The following is a 23,490-nucleotide window of genomic DNA, read 5'->3' as shown; positions in this document are numbered from 1 at the left end:
ATGAGGAAATAACTGTTGAGAGAATATACACTTAATTCTGTCACCGTACGTCTCTTCTAATAATTTTTTGATTTTATTGATTGGAAGCCCTTTCTTCCTCTAAGTAAAATTTATTTGGCCACTGAATTTCATTCAGGAACTGTTTACGTTAGTAAATTCTACTAGGTCTGTAATGACTGCAGAATTACAGTCCTTTTTTCCCCCAGAGAATTCTTCCTACTGCTATTTTAGTGTCATACTAAAGATAAATGATGAGCATATTTTAAGTTTCTGAGGTGTTTTTTAAATATTTTGAATAGTTCAGGCTCTTGCTTCTTTGTTTGCTCTCTTATTGACTTCTTCATTTGGAAAACTGAAATACAATTAAAAATATCGCAGAGAAATCTTAGTGAAGTGTAACTTTTCTGTAGCACTACAGAAAAGGGCCTGATCTTGCAAATCCTAATTCCCACTAATAGTTCTTGCTTCAAAAGTACAGTCACTTACATCAATGAGACTTTACAGGTAAGAGAGATTTGAATAATTAAGAACTTCTGGGATCAGTCCTTTTGATGAGATGCTTCTGGGTCTTTATTAGCACATCCAGTTGCAGAACAGGTAACATCTGTGCCTTAGCAGACACCAGGTATTCTGCTAAGGAAATCTGCTGGATTTATGACTACTCAAGTTGAACAATCTAAGACTAATACTTCTTTTTATATTCACATACATAATCTCAGTGAAGTTAATAGCATTTAATATTTTGCTCATTACTCATACAATTCAAGACTGTAAACCTAGGCTCCTCTTAAAAATATTTTCAACTACTTTATAAAATTTAAAAGCCCCCCAAAGCCAGTAATGATGCCACTTCAGAAAGATGTGTTATCCAAGAATGAACTATTTCATTATTATGAATAACATAGCAGTGGTACCAAATGTCAATTAAAAAGTGTTTCATCTTACCTCACCCAAGCCAAGAACTCATACGGACAAGACAGTTATTCTATATGCTGCCTCTCTGATGAATCTACTCCTCCATCCATCAGTCCATCTTGCTCCATTTTGATAGCAAGCTACCCTTTCACTCATCATCTTTATAAAGTCTTCTGATAGAAGGTTTCTATGTTACTTTAATTGTTAGATGGATGACCAGATGGATGAGCAGGTTGGTGAACAGCTACATAAACCACTCATTCTTATAATTCTTTAATTTGAGTGGTACTTTAGTTGCTGAAAAAGTCTACGTACTTTGGAACGAAGGAACAAAGCTATATTGTCTCAGCTGTTACACTGCACAATGTCATTCCCTCACACAAAGTGGGAAGACTGAATTTCCTTTCACTTTAGTAAAAACATGGCTCTACCCTTCTAGCCTAAAAACATCCAGTGCTTTGAGAATGTCTGAACAGTCAAATACTGTCTCTTTTAGACCCTAGTGCATGTGTGATTGTCTTTTAACAAAGCATCAATATCCACAAAAGGTAGACTTCAGTTCAAAACTTCAGGATGGCTTACAAATGGAAGTGTCTTGGCATGCTTTTAAGCTCAAACTTGGAGAAGCAGTGACATAAAATAAAAGATTTGGTAGAAAACCAAAAAGGAAAAAAAAAAATCAAAGTAAACCCAAAAACAAACAAAAAGAAAACAAAGGTGAGTTTCTCAAGCACATGAATTGCATCAAGGAATTAGACATGCATCTGTTTTAACAAAATTAAGGCAATCATTGTCTTTAGTGTTAAAGGGACTTTAGCAATTCAGATTTACCAAAATTATTCTCTTTTTAGTGTTAAACTTTATTTATCTATTTTAGTTTGATCTTGTAAATTAACAGGGCAACCCACTGAGACTCAATAAGCATTTTCTGTTTATTGCTACCTTAAAATTTATTTAAAAATTAGCTGAATTAACTGTTCATAAAAAACTGGTGGTAAAAAACTATTTCTTTTTTGGTTATACAAATATTTTTGCCTTATTTTCAAAATACTTTAGCTTTAGATATAAACATTACACCATTGTAGACCAAACCTGAAAAGCGAGCAACACTGTCAGCTTCTGTTGAAGTCAACAGGAACTGAGTGTGCACAACACTTTGCAGGATCAGGCCCTTCACATAAAAATATTTTGAGTGTATTTAGCCACATCCTCTCTGACCTTAATTCATACTGGATAAATCAATTTGTTAATTCAGCTGAGGTTAGAAATTTGAAACAGAACATAAATTATATTTTTCCAGTCCTACAAAAGATTGGTTTTTCTTCTTGGAAGATGTGTTAAGAACCATAGTCTAAATCAGCATAGAAAATGCAAGATCTGAGTTCAAAGGTCACCTCCTTCTATTAGCACTGTTTTCATTAAAAGGAAACAAGAGAAGATTGTGTTCTGCTTTTTCTAGATTTCAAGGCAAGGAGTTAGTTACAATGATTTTTTTTTTTAATGTCACATTTAGTATAGAGGGAGAAGAGCTTCCTGACTTAAACTCCACTGTATTACCAAGAGCCTAGTCCAAACCCTATCAAAATCAGTAAGTTATTCTGTTACCTTCAACAGGCTTTGAAATGGGCTCTACATCTAAGACCTTTTTTCCCCCTCCAAATTCCTGACAAGAAAACATTGTTGTTCTGACACAAGCCTCATTTCAACAGGTCATGGACTGTGTGCAGAACTTTCATTCAAACCCTCTGGACTTATTCATGTTAACAAGTCTTTCGCTGAACTGAGGCCAATTACTCCAGGCAAACCCACAGAATTAAGTAGCACTGCCTGAGAATATGTTAGGGAAAAATTTGACCCATAACTTAGACAAATGCATCATTTGAGGGTTCAAACTGTACTCCAGACAGAACAATCATCTTTCTCTGTCTCCCTAACTGTAATTTAAATGAAAATATTAAATTTTTTTTTTTTACAATATTTTTAAAAATTGTTTAATTATCTTAATATGATTAGGAAATACATAGCCATAGTGGCTAATCAGACTCATGAGAAAAAAAAGAACTTAAAGGAAGTGGTTTAACAAGTACATTTGAAAAATCTCTTAACAAAACTTCGATAACAAATATATAAATGTATCTTAAAACCAAATCAAAGTAGGAAAATCATGCAGTGGTTAAATTGCCATAATACATGTTGTTGCTCTTCATTCTTCTTCATTTGTTTTTTTTTTTTTTTTTTTTTTTTGAAAATGTCTCCTGAATTTTTGCTTGTTTTTTTGTCATTACTATTTTAGCAAGCTTAGACTTTCGTCCCTTTAACTGCATTTTAATAGCAATGTATTATAGCATGATTTATCAACATATGGCAGGTGGAAGCTGACACAAATTATAATGAAAATTAAAACAGTCATTTATGCAGCAGGCGATTATCATTTAAGAAACATTTATTTGCAGGCTTTAAAAATGAGAGTTTAGAATCAAATGAGTTTAAAATGAAAGTTTTAATGACTGTTACCTTTTTCCTGCAGCCACTCCTCTACAGGCCGGTTATATTTGAAGGGGATTTTCTGTTTTACCATTTGGAACCGTTCACTATCAGTGTTGCCTTTAAAGTTTAAAAAACAGCTTAAAAACAATCTGAAAAGTCAATGAAATAGTTAAAACATCCTAGATTTTTTGGTTTTTTTTATGACCTTATTTAGCTATAAATAAATAAGTGCGCATGTATGTACATATATTTGAAAAGAGAGAGATTTATCTTTAGTAAAGTGGAGAATAGTTATGCATCCAATCGCCTGAGGTTCTGGAAGGTCGAAGAAATTAAATCCCATGAAAAAGATATCTCAGATTCTCCTCAGAGTGTTTGTTTATCCAAATTGGTTAGAAGGCATGTGTAATTTGTCTGTGATGTGAGACCTTGAGTGAACTCAGTGCCACGAGCTAAAACATTTTGATCAGGCTCTAGACCCAATTGCATAAGGATATGGCACAAAATGTCAGTCACGGAAACACACAGTTAGTAGAAACCTTCTCGCACTAGTAGAAGACACATGTTAGGACCACAAACCCAGTAAACAGGAAAAAAGAGAGGAAGAAAATATAGGAAAGTGATGCTGAAAGGACATAGTAGAATTAGTTTTAAAAAACCCCTAAGAATGGGAAGACAGACAGGAAAAAAGGGAAGTAAAATTTAAAAAGAGGAAGAGCTGCTAATTAAGGATATGTGAAGACTTGTGTTCAGTTACCAAAGACTTGGGCCTGTTGCCAGAATAAAGCAGAAGCTTAAAAACTAATTTAAATAAAAGCAGAAATAATTAGCCAAGATGTAAATTCTGGCAAGTGCAGTTCCATTGTTCCATGTTGATGGATAATAGAATTATCCAGTAAAGTGTGTTTAGGAGAAAAGCTCTTATTACTTGTACAGAGAGGATAAGGATTCACACAAAGCCTCTGTCCAAATTCCCTGGCTATTAGAAAATTGTACAGGTCAGATGGGTTGGGACAACCTCTAGTAGAAAGCAGCGGCTCAGTTTGACGATGTTAGGAGTGACAGTGAAAAAGTGCCATCATTCTGCTTTTTCATTTTCTTCAGCTACAGTCCCTTTCTGAGTCATTCTGGTTTTTGCTTTAATTATTATTTTTACAAAAACTTTTCAGTCGGAGAGGCATAAAGAGACTGCATCTTTTACAAGCATAATTATAATACTGTAGAAAAAGGAGTAAGCCCCCAGCTTACAGAAGGAATGCTACCACGAACAGAAGTTCAGTGATCAGTTGTGCTCCAATACGTGTTTCAAACAAACGGTAGACCAAGAGTCAGCAACTGCTCTGCACAATTTGCAATACTGCCTTTAAAGTCCCACATATAAATAACTAATGTGGCTTCATATTTATTTGACTTTCTGAAACAGATGCTGTAATCTTTTTTTAATGTAAAGACAGACCAATAAGGACAACTCCATTCTGCAAGGAATATACCTAGTAAATCTCGTGTGTTCGATAATCCTTACTGCATCACTGTTGCTCAGAAATGCTGCCAGTCTGTATGAAGCACCTGCTGACTACAGCCATGCTCTCCAGCAGTATCTTGTTACTGCCTTCTGAAATAGGTGAGAGGTATAGCAACCCACCAGCTATAATCCCAAAAGGATTCACATGAATCGACCTAAGCTTAATCATCATCTATATCTCTGTAAGATCAGCGGTAAAGAAAACAGCAATTCAGATTTGGGTTAGTATCTCCAACTGTAAAGATGAACATTTAGGAGCCTTGCCGCTTATCTGGGGCAATCGGTAAAACAAAGCAAAAACATTTAAGAACAGCTTTACTGGCTCAATTCCTTATTACTTTCCCGGAAAGTCATCTACTTTTTCCTGTTCTTGTAACAGATTAATTGCAGGAAACTGCTATTCCCCATCATAGAAATATCTAATTAAGCACCAGCTGACACACACTAATGTTCCGATTTCTCTGTTGCACCTCAGATGCCTGCCATATACAATTGGTTACTTGGATAAACTTGAAGGAAAAGATAAAATATTGAAAATGCTCTCTATCAGTAGTTTATAAAATCATTTTAAATCATGTACTGTGGTGGCTTGGAGTCACTCACAGACATTAAGTTACCTTAAGTACATTCCCAGCTCTCATAATTCATATCAGCACCAACAAAAAGTCAGTTCCGTAATTCTATGAATACAGATTCCTAAACAGAAAATTTGAATCATATTCAGTGCAGGGTCCAAGAAAAAAATTGATAAAGAGCAGCTGAGGTAATATAAACAACAAAATCAAACAAAAAACCCTACCTAAAGCTAAAGAGACCGTAATATTAACAAAACAATGATATTTTATCTGTTTATTCATAATACGCTGATGACTAATATAAGCTGAGGTCATGCAGATCAGTTGTTTTTCCACTTTCTTAACCTAAAGGACAGCTTCCTTTCTTGCAAGTTCTCCCATCATTTAAGCCTAGGGGAAGTTTTTACTCACTGGACAAGGAAGCAGACCCTCTGGTTTGGGGAGAACAGAAACAAAATTAAGTCAAGCTCACTACAAAACCTATTTCTTTTTTAAGATCAGTTAACAAGGCACTCAGTTTATCCATTAGACCTTTTCTCAACACACTTATCCATGCTCACCAAACCAGCTAAGTCTCGTAAATGCAACCATAAACAATCTGCATCTCCTTTAGGATATTTTTGTTCTGTTGCAGTGTGTCTAATAAGAAAGGAGTACTAGGTCCTAAAAGATACTCAGGAGGCATTTCAATGGCACTTAAAGACCTAAATTTCTCTGTCAATCAAGACTTGAACACTTACAGAGAGGCTACTACTACATCTATATTGCATGTGATAGAGAAAGATAATTTCAGTAGAAATGGAGGTTATTCCCCACTTTATAGAGTGGACTGAGTTAGGACTACTGATTAGATGAGTGCATTGATATAATATTGATGGGTAAGCACATTTTCCATAGTCCCCAAAAAATTCTATAACACTATTTCCTAGCAACAAAAAACTCCACTGGCTTCATTTGGTATGTACATAAGTAACCTTTTACTGGTGGCAATGAGATCTTTTTCAGAAAAAAGGAAGTTCAAAGGAACCCCAGAGTAAGCCAGCATGGAGTGCTTCTTCCTTGATGTGGAAGGCTGACTGTAGAAGGGAAAAAGTGCAGAGGACTGAAATTTCTCAGAAGTAGGGCATTTGACAAAAATAGACCAACAAGATCAAGGTAAAAAACGAAGTGGGACAATCAAAGAAGACATGACAATGAAAAATGGATTTCTTATAATATAACTCTAGACCTTCAAGAAAGACAGAAACGACAACTATTCCCCACCACATCTTTAAAAACTGGGTTTTTTTAAATCAGGTTTAATTTAATTTTATTATTCTTATTATTATGCAGATATATTCAGTAAGATTAAAATATATATAAAAATCATACCTTTAAAAGCTATGAAAAATTGAAGGGTGTTAGAAAATTCAAATAGGTTTAAATTGCAACATTAGTTTCTGATCTATTTGTTTTGTTTTGTTTTTAAATTTTATTTCAGACATAAGTAAGAATGATTTATAAAACATGTGCATGAGAATGTGTTCACTCATATACCCAGTTACCACAGTGAGTTAAAGAACATTTTTTTCATTGTTAAGTGCTGAGGATAGCCATTAAATATAACCACTATAACAATACAATTACTAAATTAATACTGACTTTTAAAAAATAAACACAGCATTTGATATGAGAGTTCAAAAAGGAAATATCATGGTTTGCAACACAAAGTATATAAGTTCAACATGACGTAAGCCAATTGGACCTCTGATAACCAAGCCATGATGTTATTAAGGGGCGTTCTTGTCCATCTTCATGCACAGAAATTTTCAGTAACAATCCTTTTGTGACCTCAATGCAACTCCTTCCTAGAGCTGAATGATGCACATATTCAAACAACCCCTTCACATAACTAATGTGGATCCCTTCTTTTTTCTCTTCGAGTCCAGCTCTGATTCAAGGCTGTACTTCAGAATAGAATACACAGGATAGAATAATTTAAATTTATCTTAGAAAATACTCTTACTCCCATAATTCTTCTGCATTCAGAATCAATGTGGGTCTCAAAGGTCTGCAGGATATAATTTTTTACAGTTAAATTGTGTTGATTAGTTTTGCTACTTGTGATTTACTAAATATTTTTCCTCCCATAGGTTCTAGCTGCTTAAGAATAATATTCAAGAATAAGATTCAAGTACCAACAGGAACTGCTTATTTAAAATAAGTTTCCTCCTTTTTCCTTCAACTGCATAATAAATTCCTCTAATCAATATGACTTAGGATCTGCTCAACAACTTAGCTTCTTCTAAAGAACCATACCCCATAAATGCATTCTTTCTCCTATTTTTGTTTCTTTTTCATGTAAAAATTCTACAGCAAAGCCAAATGGGAAGACTAGGATTTAAAAACATCTTTTGTCTTATTCAGGACTTACATTCACAATTAATAGAAATTCTGCTGCATGTCCTAAGTTTTCCAACAAACTGATAAGCAACCAGGCTCTTATGACCTCAAAGGTTTTAATGGTAACATTTTGAAATCTTCTGGATTCTTGAATCCTGATTAACCTGAATATTCAAAATATTTCAAATACTACAGACTAAATACTTTGGAGAGGAATATGGCACAAGAATTCTATTTTTTTTGGATGCTCCCTCTTTCCCCCAAGAAAACCTGGCATCTCAATTATAAAAATCAGAACCTATTTGTTAAATGTGATCAGTTGCCAGTCTTCTTTTTTCTGAAGCCCTCTGTACCACTGCTCCACAGACTATACAGATAAATAGATCAGATTCACTTTGAACTTTAGCTTTTGATAATCTTCAATTTAGACCAAACTAAAATGGAAAAAAAAATCAAAATAATTTGCTTCTGCTAATTGCTACTAGCAGTTCTCACAGGAAATACTTTTGATACAGTGCAACAGTCCAGGGGGAGACAGTTTAAATTTGCTCATGGGCAAAAGAGAAATTTCTTTCAAAGCCCTTCAGTGCTGGATGATGTTTTACTATACTGCTCATGGTTTCTTTAAGAAAACAAACAACCTTTATTGCATTAAGCTTATTTCTAAACTAAAATGGATTCTTAAGTCAAAGAAAGTAAAAGAGCAACTGAAGCTCTGAAAGATGTTGCTTCTCGGCCTAGATACAAATCATGATGATTTACTTTTTCTTGAGTGTGAAAGAGAAAATCTAAAAGGTTCCAGCAAATTGCACTGGGCAGAAAGAAAGTACTCACTTTCAGGTGGAATATTAATCCAACCTAATAAAAGTCTGTGAAGATGCTAGAAAGAACACCACAGAAAACACTCGTCTGCCCTAAATTACCGTCAAAGGCTGTTCTATGAAGAGACACTACAGCAGCAACATTTTCTTCATTGCTAAGACTCTAAAAAGAATGAAACATTTTATCTAATGAGCAGTTATTAGATGAAAGGTGCTACAGTGATGCTAATGATTTTAAAAAACATGTTGATATCAGTGTTAAAGGTTTAAAATGATTCTATCTTTTTTCACATATTGTAGGTGGAATTTCAGTAGGAGAAGGGCTTGTAAACAGTGTTTGGTAGCTCAGTTCACCCAGCAGCCTTTAAAGCCAGCTCCCCTTGAGTTTCTATGGATGCCCATAATTTCACTCAGATTGATATACACTTAATTGACATCATGGGAGAGAAGCAGCTTGCTACAGCATGCAAAGTTTATCTTTGAAGGCTAAATCCTCTACTAACATAAACTGGCTCAGTTGAATTCAGCCCCAAAACTCCTAGAGCTGATGCTTATGTGCCCTGGAAAAGAAAAAAACTTGCATGCATCATGTATAAGCTATCATTTTCCCCTAATATCTAATAAAGGGCACAAAAGTTTCTGAAGTGTGTTTGTGATTGGCACATACTGAACCTCTTTAACTACTTCTGTTTTCAGGCAGCTGTGCTTAAAAATTACAGTATACTGAATTGCCCCATTTTCACATACCATTAAGTACATATTTTGTTTTAAACCTACAAAGTACAACTACCATTTGTTCATATTTTGTATTCGACCAGAAAATTGAGACAAGTCTATTAATAAAGGACTAGAGTATATTAGTAGGACTAGAACCTTATTCCATAAATCATAAATGAATAAAAACACTACAACCATGATTTAGCATCAGGTCTGTTTATATATAGCTGTTTATTTTGTTGTGTTACTGTAAGACCATATTGTGGTTTATGTTATGTAACATAAGGAATGGTTGCATTAAAATCAAAACACATTAAAAATCTCTACTTACAGTGGCTTTTAGAAAACACTTGAAAATAGTCCAAATCTGAAACCACATATGTGGTTCATACAGAAATGAAACGGGATGGCCATGAAGCTAACTGAAATAACTATGAGGCAGGTGATCTGGAATCTTTCTAACTACCACAAACTGTCTGTCCCTTTACAAATTCTTGCAAACCTTCAATTTTGCCTTGTGTAACAAGGGGTGCTATAGAAGATTAACTCAAACTTGGGATTTTACTTCATTTGATGGGATTCAAGAATAGACGTTCAGTTTTGCTTCAGCTCTTGCATATTATATTTTTCCTCTGTCTTCACTGTTCAATGAAGTTGCATCTTTTGCTGTTGAATTCTCATTTTATTTATTGTCCTCATTTTCCCCTTAGTCCTGGATGCCCTTGAATTTATCTTCAATTCCCTCTCATCACATTGTTTGCTGGAAGCAACACCTTTCCTTCCGTTCATCTCACTGCGGACTGGAGTTAAAAGCTGACCTTCACACTGCAACTCTCCTCAGCTCACTGCCCTCATGACAAGAGACAACAAGGTCTTGGTAACATAAGTACTAAAAATAAGAGAGAGAATTAGCAAGCAAGGCTACAACAGCAAAAGCTGCTCAGGCAACTGGAGTTCTTTCCAAGTTTCTAGTGCCTCGACCAAAAACTTTACACTGCTGCCACTCTATTTTATCTGATCTTTTTTAGCCTAAAAAACTTGGGGCCCTAATTCAAAGCAAAGCACAATTCAGTCCAAAATCATCAGGCAATTCATAGGCAAACTAGGAGATAGGAATTTAAATGTTTGTCCAGAAGTTATAGGTAACATGGGCTATCACAACATTAGTAAGACTAAGGAAGACTTGGAGAAGTCATCTAATTCACTGCCGTACCCCAGGACAAGATCAGTAACATTTCGACCTCCCTTTAATTTGTCTTTCAATCCTGTTTTGGACACAAGAAAATGAGTGCCTTACCCTTGATAATTCTTATGCAGAAGCACTATAGAATCACAGAATCAACCAGGTTGGAAAAGACCTCTGAGATCATCGAGTCCAACTCATGACCCAACACCACCCTGTCAACTAGACTATGGCACTAAGTGCCACATCCAGTCTCTTCTTAAACACCTCCAGGGATAGTGACTCCAGCTCCTCCCTGTCCAGCCCATTCCAATGTCTGATCACTCTCTCTGCAAAGAATTTCTTTCTAATGTCTAACCTAAATCTCCCCTGGCACAGCTTAAGACTGTGCTCTCTTGTCCTACTGCTGGTTGCCTGGGAGAAGAGACTGACCTCAACCTCACTCCAATCTCCTTTCAGGTAGTGATGAGGTCTCCCCTGAGCCTCCTCTTCTCCAGGCTGAACAGCCCCAGCTCCCTCAGCCACTTCTCAGAGGGTCTGTGCTCCAGTCCCTTCACCAGCCTTGTTGCTCTTTTTTGAACACTCTCCAGCACCTCAATATCTTTCCTGAACTGAGGGGCCCAGAACTGGACACAGTACTCAAAGTGCGGCCTCTCCAGCACTGAGTACAGGGGAAGAATCACTTCCCTGGACCTGTTGGCCACACTGTTCCTGATACAGGCCAGGATGCCATTGGCCTTCTTGGCCACCTGGGCACACTGCTGGCTCACGTTCAGCTTCCTGTTGATTAGAAAACCCAGGTCCCTCTCCGCCTAGTTGCCCTCCAGCCACTCTGTCCCCATACTGTAGGGTATTGTTGTGGCTAAAGTGCAGGACCCTGAACTTGGTCTTGTTAAACTTCATACCATTGGATTCAGCCCATTTATCCAGCCTGTCCAGGTCTCTCTGCAGAGCCCTCCTGCCTTCCAGCTGATCGACACTCGCCACCAACTTGCTGTCATCTGCAAATCTGCTGATGATGGACTCGATTCCCTCATCCAGATCATCAGTAAAGATATTAAACAGGACTGGGCCCAACACTGATCCCTAAGGGACAACATTAGTGACTGGCCACCAAGTGGATGCAGCACCGTTCACCACCACTCTCTGGACCCAGTCCTCCAGCCAGTTCCTGACCCAGCACAGAGTGCCCCTGTCCAAGCTGTGGGCTGCCAGCTTTTTCAGGAGTATAATTAGAGGGCCAAAATTAGTTCAGGGAGTTTCCTGCTACTATCCCTCAACCCAGCCCCGGGAAGGCAGCAGACTTTCCTATGGGATGGGTCCAGTCAGCATATAGGACCATCAGTTCCCCTCAGAAGGGAATCGGCGACTACAACTACTCTTCTTTCTTTCTTAATAGCTGCGGTTGTGATCCGCCTAATAGACGGGGTGTAACCAGGAGACACTCCAGATAGATCTTTTTCCTGAGTGTCATTTGCCTGACTCTCTGGGTCCAGGGCCTCATATCTGTTCTTTAAGGGCACCTTGGGGGGTGATGAGGGTTGGGAGGGGATTCTTTTACCTCTCTGACCAGGGACCTGTTTCCGTTCCCCCCCATCTACTTGGCCTGTTCCATCTGCCTGATGGTAGGAGGGGCAGGGCTGCTGTGTCTCCTGCTGAACTTCTTTTGGGGGGGAAAGGGTGTGACTACATCAGTCTATTTCCCTTTCACTTTCCCTAATACTCCTTAGCCTCTCTGCTTCTTCCTTAAGCTCTACCACTAAACAGAACAAATAATTCACCTGATTGCACTGTATGCAGGTGTCTTTCACAAAACAAAAGAAAACTCAGACTAGTAAAGTGGAAGAAGGTTAATCAAACTTTTTCAAGTATGCAGAAGAAAAAAAAGTAGTGCAAAAAATGTGTGTCAAGTCTTATTTTTTATGTGCAGATTATATGAATCATTTCAGCCCTATAGAGGCTGAGGCCATGGGCATGAAATAAAAGCAGTCTGCTTTAGTTCTCATTTGAGCTATATTGGAAAACTGTATTAGTGTACAGTATAGAGAAAGCAGTTAATAGTTAAACCTTTGTAAAAATATGAAAGAATTTGGGTGTCTAGGTTACTAGATGGCTGAGATGTTTTGTAAGGAATGTGTAAATAACTGGGTTTTTTCACTGACCAGATCCAAATTAAGCACCATATCAGGCAGACAAGGCTAAAGTGACTATTAAAAAACAACTAAAACTACATATTGATCTTTCCATTTTAAACAAGAACAAATTTCATTCTGAAGAAGGAAATATCAAACAGAGATCAGAATAAAATCCACTGCTACTGTCCCCACATCCTACTTCTTTGATTCCCTTGTGAAAGGTCATGACGTGATTTATATAGCCCAGTGGGAACAAGAATCAATAACCAAATGCCAAAAGCACTTCATTTGTATTGACACTTTAAATTCTATTAATTCCCATTTATCTAGAGGTTGCTTATCTGTTTTCTGTATTATGCAAAAACAGGACAGAGATACACTGAATCTAGATTACATATTCCGGGCTAGGCATTGGAGCTACAAGAGGGCAACTATTTTGCTTCCAGGAGCAATGTGAGACTGAAAACAGTATAACTGCCTTTGCATGGTGCATGGTCTAAGGTAAGAAAATGTGTGGCTTTATACCTGCTCCATGAAGAGTCAGTGGCTCACTATCACACCCTTGCAAAAGAGCACTGAGGTAGACAGATAGCTTAGGTCTGACACAGTCAGCATGGCTGTATGATTAGAAAGAGATTCCTGCAGAACCATGTGGGGCTCAGTGCTCCGTGCTCCCCATTCAAGAAGGGCTCCTCTTTATGTTTATCAGGTATTACACTAAAACTAAGACTCCTTGTTGGAAGGTGCCAACAGGAACTCCAGTATCTATGTGGGAATTGGATCAGTTTCAGCAGGACTTGCAGTCTCTCCCCTAGTGCTGGCAGTGATGGAGCTGGGTTGGCTCCACTAGAAACCTTCAGATGTTTCTGGATCTCATTTCCCTGTGCACGTACTATCAGAGAGATAATATGGGGAGTTGAATATACAACTAGAGCAGGTACAGTCCTTTCCCATGAATACAGTGCTGACCATAGGGAAGCTGCTCAGTAAGTGACAAAGATACAAATTCATTGGCCCAGAAAGATTTTCATACTCAGTGAATTGTAGAATATTTGCCATCTAAGCCCTCAAAGATAAGGTCAATCGGTGCTTTATCTCCAGTTTACTAATTGGAAAACTGAGCAACAGAGTGATAAAAACATTACCCAAGACCACAGGGAAGGGCATCTCTAAAGCCAAGGATGGGATTTGGGAACTTCTGGCTCCAAGATCTGTGACTGGCCCCTTCCATTTCTGACCATCCTTTCATACAGTTGCTCCGTTTCAGTCCACAGCATTGAAATCTAATGATTTTGTGCTTTCCAGTGCCTTCGGTGAGCAGGGAGAAGGCTGATGTGGATATGTGAGCCCCTTCTGTCACTGCATGTCACCATATCAACCTGGGATTACAGCTGGCACTGTTCTTTCTGCAGGCATTGTGATCAGAAAAGCACAAAGTTGTTGTTCAAGCCTCTGATCCCTCAGGCCAGATGTTTGTTTGCTCATTCTTACTGTGCACACGTGTGGATGGAAGAAAGACAGGGACAGAGGGAGAGTCAGAGAGAGAAGAAAGAAAATATATTATAACAACTCTGTTTGACCAGGGAACTGAAACAGAACTATCCTAGGAGAGAAATGTAAATATATTAATGTCTGGGATCTCACTGCACTACACTGTCTAGCAGGATTCTGTTTAGTCTTCATATTTCTCTGCACTACATTATAGAGCTACATTTTATGTACCATCAAATGACTGGGTCAGTACTAATTGGTTGGATGGGGCTCTGAGCAATGTAGTCTAGTGGAAGGTGTCCCTGCCCATGGCAGGGGGGTTGGAACTAGATGATCTTTAAGGTCCCTCCCAACCCAAGCCATTATGATCTTAGACCAGCAAAGGAGAAATGTATCAGAAATCTTTGGTGATAATGCTTATGTTTGGTACCTGGACACTCATACAATCATGGACTAGTGGACACAAACAGACGAGAACAGTTCGTAATATCTGAGGATTCAGACAGCTAGGATACACGTGCTTATGAGTAGCTGTATATTTTCGCACGGAATTGTTAGCAAGACCAAGCTATCAGGATATACCTATATCTCTCAGTACGTAATTACTATTAATGGAAAATGGCATAGTGATGATTTTAGAAAGAAATGTTCTGGATGTCAAAGAAATACAAGGAAAAAACAACATGGCTTCAATCTGTTTTGCACCATCATATCTCAGGGGCTAGGACTCAAAGGCTTGTTGTAGTATGAGAATGCAATGCCAGTATTTAAGGAGTACCCTCGGCCCAGGGGTCTTACATCAGATACCACAAGGGTGAGAACAACTAGGCAGAAAGATGCATCAGTGCCCTGTGGACGCTATATCTTGGCATACTTTAAGTGATCATTCTGACATAGAGCAAGCCTACGATTGAGGAATCTTAAAGCTCATTTCTTCATGAGTTATAGTATATGCCATACTACCATTGTAAAAGGTTAATAGAACTTTGCATAAGCATTCACTTTGTGTGGTAAGAATTTATCTTAAAAAGAATCCTAGTCCATAGGACGAAGCTAAGAGAAAAGAACTGAGATTTGAGAATCAAGATCATAAATGGAAAAAGAATAAGAGAAATGGAGAAAAATTACAGATGCCACTAAACTGCCTAGGTTTTGGTTTGTCATCCTTTAAACTTGGCTGAGCAACGTGGTCGCAGTACAGCAGAGTAGCTTCTATGAAATTCCAGTTGGAGAAGAAGTGGGAGTATTTCCACATAATCATGTCTCTGTGGATAAATTAATGAGGGGAGAAAAGGAAACATTTGCTTTCCAACTGAGTAATATAAATGTAATGACTGTAGACATGATATAAACACACACAGCTTATGTGACCTCATATTTCAAATCACAAACTAAGCATAATAACAGGGCAATTTCTTAGGAATGACATCGTTTGTGGCATATTTTTGTTGTTGCCAAGGTGGGTTACTGTAATTCTCTGGAGCATCAGACACTTGGCTGCTCTTAGGCTCAAGAAGCTTGATTAGATGAACAGACTCTGGGAGAACAGAAGAGAAAAGATCTCAAATCCAGGACAATTGGCTTGAAGTGTCATTTTGACCACTAAAGCAAATTTTCTTCTGATGTATTTGGTATTCACCTGTAGATTTGACATATTGGACATCTAGTCTGATTCAGGCAGATGTAAGAATGTTGCTACACTAATTCAACTAATAGCATGCAGCAATATAATATATATATATGTTCTTTTGGACAGCACTGACAAAAAGTTTTCCTCAAATGGTCAGCACTTTCTGGTGGTATTTTCTTTATCCAGGGTATAAACAAGATAAGGTATTTAGGCTAAATTAAAACTAGTATTGCCTCTGTGGCATGTATTTACATGTTAGAACAACCTTTTACGTGACTGTTACTAAGCAGTAAAAAAGACTGCCACAGTAGAATGCTTCTTATTTCTTCTCCCCTCTGTCATGGTTTGAGATCCCCAAAATCTAATTCCCTAGTCTAAGCCCCCTCCCCCATCTCAACCTAGTATAAAATGTGTTTTTCCAGACAAACCACGAGACTCAGAATGGGGGAAAGGGAAATATATATTACAATGACTGTACAAATAAATAAATATTATAATACATTATACACACGATCTCAACTATCTCTACCATGACATAAGTATTTACAATGGATCAGATCTCTTCTCCCCTCCAAATAAAAGTCCAGGAGGGAAGAAGGACAGATCCCTTCTAGTCTCTACTCTGAGCAGCAGCATCTTCTAAGGCAGCAGGTTCTCTGTGTGTCTATGCAGCAGCCGTAACTGGATTGTTGTAGCTGGATCTCTTCTCAATACACACAAGGGGGTCTCCAAGCCCCTTGGCCCGTCATCTCCAAACGAGGGTCTTTCAAGACACAAGGGGGTCTCCTTTCACCCCTCTTGGCTCTCCTTCGACTCCAAGCGAAGGTCTCACCTGTGGACTGCCAGCAGGGACAAAACTTGCTTCACCACGGTCATATCACGAAGTGCAGGGGCATCTTCGTGAAAGTCCCTTCCTCAGGGGGGTTCACCCCTGAGTCAGAACATCTTGGGCAGCATTCAGTTGAAAGCCTTTGCCTCAAGAGTTCTACCAGAGCTCCTGTGCTCTGTCTCAGGCTGCTAGGCTTGTCAGCAGCAGTGAGGGGGGCCAAGGTCAACCCCCCCACATTCCTTCTCCATCCCAGTCCAGCTTCAGGACATCTTTGAGCTTCTCAGCTCCTCTCTCTCTCTGGTGCTGCAGCACTCCAAGGCTCTTTCAAGTAAGAGTCCATCATCGTCCTCCTTTTCCAGGAGGGGTCTCAAAGGAGTCTGGGGTCTTATTCTAGTTCTTACCCCAACTTCCTCTCTCTCTGCTGCTCTCTCAGCTCTCTCTCTTCATTAGACATCTCTGTGTCTGCTTGCCTGGTTGCAAGCCACCTCTGCTGCGTTCTTATCTTTTTGGCTCTCTGCCATCACTTCTGGACGCTGCTTCTGCTGCTGCTGTCTCTGCTCACTCACAGCGGAGAAAACTTTCTTAGCTCTCAACTGCAGGCACCTAGCCCAGCTTTATGCTGTTCCAGGTCCCCGCAGGCCCCCACTGGGGGCTGGGGGGCCAAAGCCTCCCAGGGGGCTCCTACCTTCTGCTCCTCATGGCCTCAGAACATGGCTACCACTTCTACAGCCAAACTACAACTAACCTTCTCTTCCGTTTGCTTGTGGTATGTTTACATTTCGCAGAAGCGGCCATTGGACAAAACTTCAAAACTTCCAGGGGTCACCACCCCCTGGAGTTTTACCACTTTCTTAGCTTCAGGGGGAAAACCTGGTTCAAACCACTACACCCTCTTTCACACATCTCAAGGACTATCTGTGGGACCCTGAGTGGAAATTAGATGGTCATGGCTACCTGCATGAAGATATTATTCTGTGTGTATCCTTCCTTAGGTAAACTCCTTCTTTCATTCCTACTGCTGTTAAATGATACTGTCCTGTTTGTTTTGCTTGGTTACCTTACAAGTTTTCATAAAAACCCATGCATTTCCTTCTTTCTTAATGCCAAGCTGACAGAAATTCCAGTGTTTGACAGACTGCCACTCACATGGGCTTGAGGTACTTGCTGAAGGTAAGCCTGCAGCTCACTCAGACTGAATGCAGTGTGTCACAAGAGCCTGGATCAGTTTTGAGAAACAAAATTGCAATAGGAGCAATGTGTACTGGAAGACACAATATAACCACTTTTTTTTTTTTGTTTTCTGTCTTTCCTTTTCTCTGTCTTCAAAGACAGAATTTGGAAGACAAAGAAGCTCTACAGCATTTCCATGAAATTCTTTGAGAATGGGGCAAATTGGAAATGAACCACAGCTTCATTCTTTGTGTAGGAAAGCAAAACATGAAGTACACAGAAGTTAAACTCTGAGCATCATGGCAACATTTATGTAACTTTTATATAATGCCAGATCCAATCTCATCATCCAGCATGGACATACATGCATTAATATGGGTGTTCTTGCACAAATTCCACAGTAGGTTTGTTTGCTTGTGACTTAATGTGTGTACGTTTACGTCAGTGGATATAGGGGACCAAAACTTAAGTGTTCATATCATGTAGCCATATTTATCAGTTTTTCTACCTTATAAATATATTATAAATATATTATAAATGTTATGGCCCTGCAGTGACAAGCTACAATCAACTCTTGATTTCATCAACTTGTCATGCTTTAATCATCCCTCTTGGCAGATCTTTCAACATATGTCACAGTACTGCCTTCAAAATGTGCTTCTCCAATTCTGTTTTATTAACCCTGTCTTTTTATATGTTTTAGGCTCATTATGAAATGCAGTAAATCTGTCAAAGGCACTTCATATGCTGTCTCCAATTCATGCTGATAGGAACCATCTGAGAGCTTATTTAAGTCCTACAAAATGAGAACAATATGAAAAGTCAAAACCCACAAAAACGTATATGACAAGAAGCCTGGGGATCACATTCAGCCCAGAGGTCTAATCAAAATTCAGTGCTCTTCTTCCTTACTCATTGCCCACTCACAAGGGCATTTGGATAGGAAAATATTAAGACCGCAGTGGCATCTGGCAGTACCACGACAAAATCCCTTCAGGTTGCAGATCAAGCAACGTGTCTCATTAAGGACTCCAAATAGTCCAGCACAGGATCCATGTGCCTCTTCATGGAGACAACCGGAGTCAGCCAAACTTCTTATTGTTACCTTGGTTTCAGAAGCAAGTTTTCAGAAGTGAGGAGATGATAATTGCCTTGAGTCTGAGGGAAGTAAGGGATTGATAAAGGGGCACAAGAAGGCAAAAACCAGATTTTTTGAGGCGGGTTGAGGGGTGAAAAGAAGAGGGAATGAGATATCAAAATCACTCTGCAAGAGAGAGAGCAAATTTGTGGGGAAGGAGCCAGGCTCTACGAAGTACAGAGAAATAGTGATTTTCTCTAATAAGTCTCAGTTACCAAACATTTGGAAATCACTGCAGTAGTACAATATTAGCTGTGCAGGGGTAATGTGCAGGGGTAAGTACAAACTTAGAAAGGAAGAACTTGATGCAATGGCTCAGACATCCTAGGTAGTTCTACTTTTAAGTTTGCCTTGTTAATGTCCAATCAGCATTAGACTTTGTATCACTGGGATCAAGAGAACTAATAATCAGAATATTACATATTATTTAAAATGTCAGTGCACATTTCAGCTGAATAAAGGATAGCCTTCTCTTAATTTCCCCAGTGATGCTGCTATTAGATCATCTAAACTTATATTCTCCTTCTTATCTAGTGCATTATAAATTAAATAAAGCAAAGCTGGGAGAGGTAATATCCCATTGATAATGGTTAAAAAATACAGACAAGCTTTAAGAAACACAAGACCTTAAAATATTACAGAGGGAGAAAACTAAAATGTCACTGATGAAAAAAAAAATCAAGAAGAACTTATATATCGAGAACCGAGGCTGCTTTTTTCAAGTGTATTGGACTGACTCATAAAGACAATTCATCTTCAGTAATTCTGCCTTGGGTATAATTGAAGACTCTAGAGGCATCACACACTATTTGTCCATAATTAAGGCACTCGTATTTCCTAGAAGATTAGTGTTAACTCTGTTTCATAAAGAGAAGGGTTAAGTTCCCTCATTTGGTTGGTCAGCAGGTAGCAAAACACAGATCAGAGAGAAGCTGGCTCAGTCCCCTGCTTCACTCTTGGGAAATCTACTGTCTTCCCATATCCAGCAGAAAGCCAGTGAGATGAACCTAAGCCAGCATGCACAAAGAACCTGGATGTAACCTTGTGAGACCCTCTGCTTCAAGGACAAGATGCGGATAATATATAAAAATCATCAGTCATGGGTGGGAGCTGTATGCTTTACATCAAACAAATCCCTGCTAAATTTTGTCTTTAACAACTACAACAACCACTGCATTATCTGAGGAAATTCTTCATCATAACAAGCCCTTGTGTGTTTTGTGTAATTCCTTTACAAATAACCTTGAGCCTTCTGTATGTCCTCTTAATATCTCAGGAGAGGATCTCACTTTCTCCTCCTCTCTTCCTCTCCTGCTTGTCTCCCCCTCCCCCTCCTCCAATTATCTCTTGCTGTCTTCTGGGTGGTTATGTTTAATCTCAGGATTAGGCAGAAGCCTGCAGTTTACCTTGAACAGCTTATCAGCTTCCAAGAGACATTTACAGGGAGAGAAAGACTCTAGTTTTGATAGCAGTAATTGTATTTAGCTTGTAAGATACAAAGCTATTTTTCTCACAGCTGTGAAATCACAGAGGGAGAGAAAGAAAATGTTGATAAAAACTAAATAAAACCAAAAAAAATGGAGAGAAGAGGAAGAGAGAGGGAAAGGAAAAGGGAAAGAAAGGGAAAGGGAAAGGGAAAGGGAAAGGGAAAGGGAAAGGGAAAGGGAAAGGGAAAGGGAAAGGGAAAGGGAAAGGGAAAGGGAAAGGGAAAGGGAAAGGGAAAGGGAAAGGGAAAGGGAAAGGGAAAGGGAAAGGGAAAGGGAAAGGGAAAGGGAAAGGGAAAGGGAAGAAAGAAGAGAAAAGAGAAGAGAAGAAGAGAAGAGAAGAGAGGAGAGGAGAGGTTCGGAGAGGAGAGGTTCGGAGAGGAGGGGTTCGGAGAGGTTCGGAGAGGTTCGGAGAGGAGAGGTTCGGAGAGGAGAGGTTCGGAGAGGTTCGGAGAGGTTCGGAGAGGAGAGGAGAGGTTCGGAGAGGTTCGGAGAGGAGAGGAGAGAAGAGAAGAGAAGAGAAGAGAAGAGAAGAGAAGAGAAGAGAAGAGAAGAGAAGAGAAGAGAAGAGAAGAGAAGAGAAGAGAAGAGAAGAGAAGAGAAGAGAAGAGAAGAGAAGAGAAGAGAAGAGAAGAGAAGAGAAGAGAAGAGAAGAGAAGAGAAGAGAAGAGAGAGAAGAGAAGAGAAGAGAAGAGAAGAGAAGAGAAGAGAGAGAGAGAAGAGAAGAGAAGAGAAGAGAGAAGAGAAGAGAAGAGAAGAGAAGAGAAGAGAAGAGAAGAGAAGAGCAGAGCAGAGCAAAGCAAAGCAGAGCAAAGCAAAGCAAAGCAAAGCAAAGAAAAGCAAAGCAAAGCAAAGCAAAGAAAAGCAAAGCAAAGAAAAGAAAAGCAAAGAAAAGAAAAGCAAAGAAAAGCAAAGAAAAGCAAAGAAAAGCAAAGAAAAGCAAAGAAAAGCAAAGAAAAGCAAAGAAAAGAAAAGAAAAGCAAAGAAAAGAAAAGAAAAGAAAAGAAAAGAAAAGAAAAGAAAAGAAAAGAAAAGAAAAGAAAAGAAAAGAAAAGAAAAGAAAAGAAAAGAAAAAGAAAAAGAAAAGAAAAGAAAAGAAAAGAAAAGAAAAGAAAAGAAAAGAAAAGAAAAGAAAAGAAAAGAAAAGAAAAGAAAAGAAAAGAAAAGAAAAGAAAAGAAAAGAAAAGAAAAGAGAAAAAAGAAAAGAGAAAAAAGAAAAGAGAAAAAAGAAAAGAGAAAAAAGAAAAGAGAAAAAAGAAAAGAGAAAAAAGAAAAAAGAAAACCCTCCTCAGAGTCCCTCTAGTAGAGGGATGAGGTGGGAAATCATCAAACAAAAAGACCATGCCACTTGTGGTATGAGACTGAAAATATCCAGGGAAAGGTGATAAATGGCTTCACTAGGACAAGAAATGATCTGTTTCAAAGCAGACTATGAAGTTCCATAGTCACGGTACTCCTTCAGTTTGCTAGAAAACTTATTGAAAGAAGTAAGTAGGAACTCAGCCAGTTTTCTTCCATGTCTTACATGAAGTGCCTGGTACAAATCAAGCTACTTCAGAACTTTCCACCAAGTAAATGAAAAAATATAGCAAGGGAGAGCTGATGCCTTTCACATTTCAGATAGGTAGGAGAATCTAAACCACTATCACTTCAATCTGTGTTTCTAGAAAGCATATTTCAGACAAAGACTGTATCACATAGACTACCAAAGATGTAGTTCAAATTGGATTGCTTTCAAATGAAATTAAATCAGAAGATATGCCCCAAATGTCCAGGGACATCCAGTTCTTGGAACTGGAACTATTCTGAAGGAAAACCTCAGCACAGATATCAGGGTCTCAGATTCAACTTTTTGTTTTATAGGTATACACTTATCTGACCACACTACGAGCCAGAGTAGTTAGTTCTGCTGTCAAGAGCTAACTGTCCAGCTTTTCCAGAAATCCATCTTCCTCTCAGAAATGTACTTGAGAGAGCAAATGAAGTAGGGGCATAGAGGATGAATTATTTTTTCTCTTATTCAGTAGCAAAAGAAATGCAAATTAATGTAATTTGAAAGGGCAGAGGCTACTACAAGAAGGCTGAGAGATCACTCAAGAGAATGATAAAGGCGAAAAATATAAAATATGTAGTGTGTGGATGAACTAATGAATCCTGATAAGAATCCAGTTGCTTAGTGCTGTTTTAATATTTAAAATGCATTAAAAAAATCCAGGCTACAGCTATCTTGCTAAATTGTGCACCTCTTTAAATGACAACTCCCTCCCACCTCTTGCCTTCCTTCCTTTAATCTTCTCCTTTAAAATATTACTCCAATTAGACTTTATTTTCATGTCACGGACACTCTTACTCTACAGCTTCTCTTCAACTAGTTTGGGGTTTTTTTCTACTGTAGAAAATGTAGTCAGTGTATGGATGAATGAACAGGAATATCAGGCTTGTTTTGACATACACTACAAATCTGGCAACACACATAGTATTTTTTGCAAGAAAAGTGAGTGAACAGAGAAAAAAAATCTCACATCTAAGAACTAACGAAAATTTAGGGACTCAAACATCCCAGTTTTGTGTGAAGACAGATTTAACTATTCTGAAAATTTCTCTGAACTGTCTCAAATTTGATAGGTTTATTCTAATTGAAACAAAAACACGTCAGGTGCTTCCTCTTCCTGAACTCTTGGTCCAAATTTCATCACTATAAGTATTTAGATACAGAGAAGGCTCTCACCAAGACCATAAAAGCAAGAAAACAACAGTGTCCAAGCACAGCCTGTTTTCTTGTATGTACACAAAAGGATGAAAGCTTGTGAGATAACAGAAGGGAAGCAGTCATGGGACCTGTACCTTAGAGCATAGCAGGATATTTATACCCTGACTGAGAAACACACTGTGATGACCAACTTAATGAATCAAGCATCAAGAAGTTGGCTATCAGTACAGCCTATGGAAAAAGTAATCCCCTTATTGTGTTCTTGAGAGAGAGCAGAAAGGGAGAAACTAATGCAAATAGC

At 38.5% G+C, this 23,490-nt stretch overlaps 1 protein-coding gene across 35 annotated transcripts in view; it reads right to left on the bottom strand.

The window, feature by feature from the left end:
- The window catches only part of NRXN3 (neurexin 3), a 996,746-nt gene that overhangs the window by 111,144 nt on the left and 862,112 nt on the right, over positions 1 to 23,490 (bottom strand). For 25 of the 35 annotated variants that reach the window (XM_064658876.1, XM_064658879.1, XM_064658870.1 and 22 more), the window contains one exon: positions 3,430 to 3,519. The exons of the other annotated variants lie outside the window; for them this stretch is intronic. In XM_064658876.1, the coding sequence (XP_064514946.1) occupies positions 3,430 to 3,519 (90 nt within the window). The remainder of the gene's footprint in view (positions 1 to 3,429; positions 3,520 to 23,490) is intronic. 35 annotated transcript variants of the gene reach the window in all.

The sequence above is a fragment of the Pseudopipra pipra genome, chromosome 6, assembly GCF_036250125.1.
Source record: "Pseudopipra pipra isolate bDixPip1 chromosome 6, bDixPip1.hap1, whole genome shotgun sequence".
Classification (NCBI taxonomy): Eukaryota; Metazoa; Chordata; class Aves; order Passeriformes; family Pipridae; genus Pseudopipra; species Pseudopipra pipra.
This window is presented reverse-complemented; position numbering and strand designations above follow the sequence as displayed.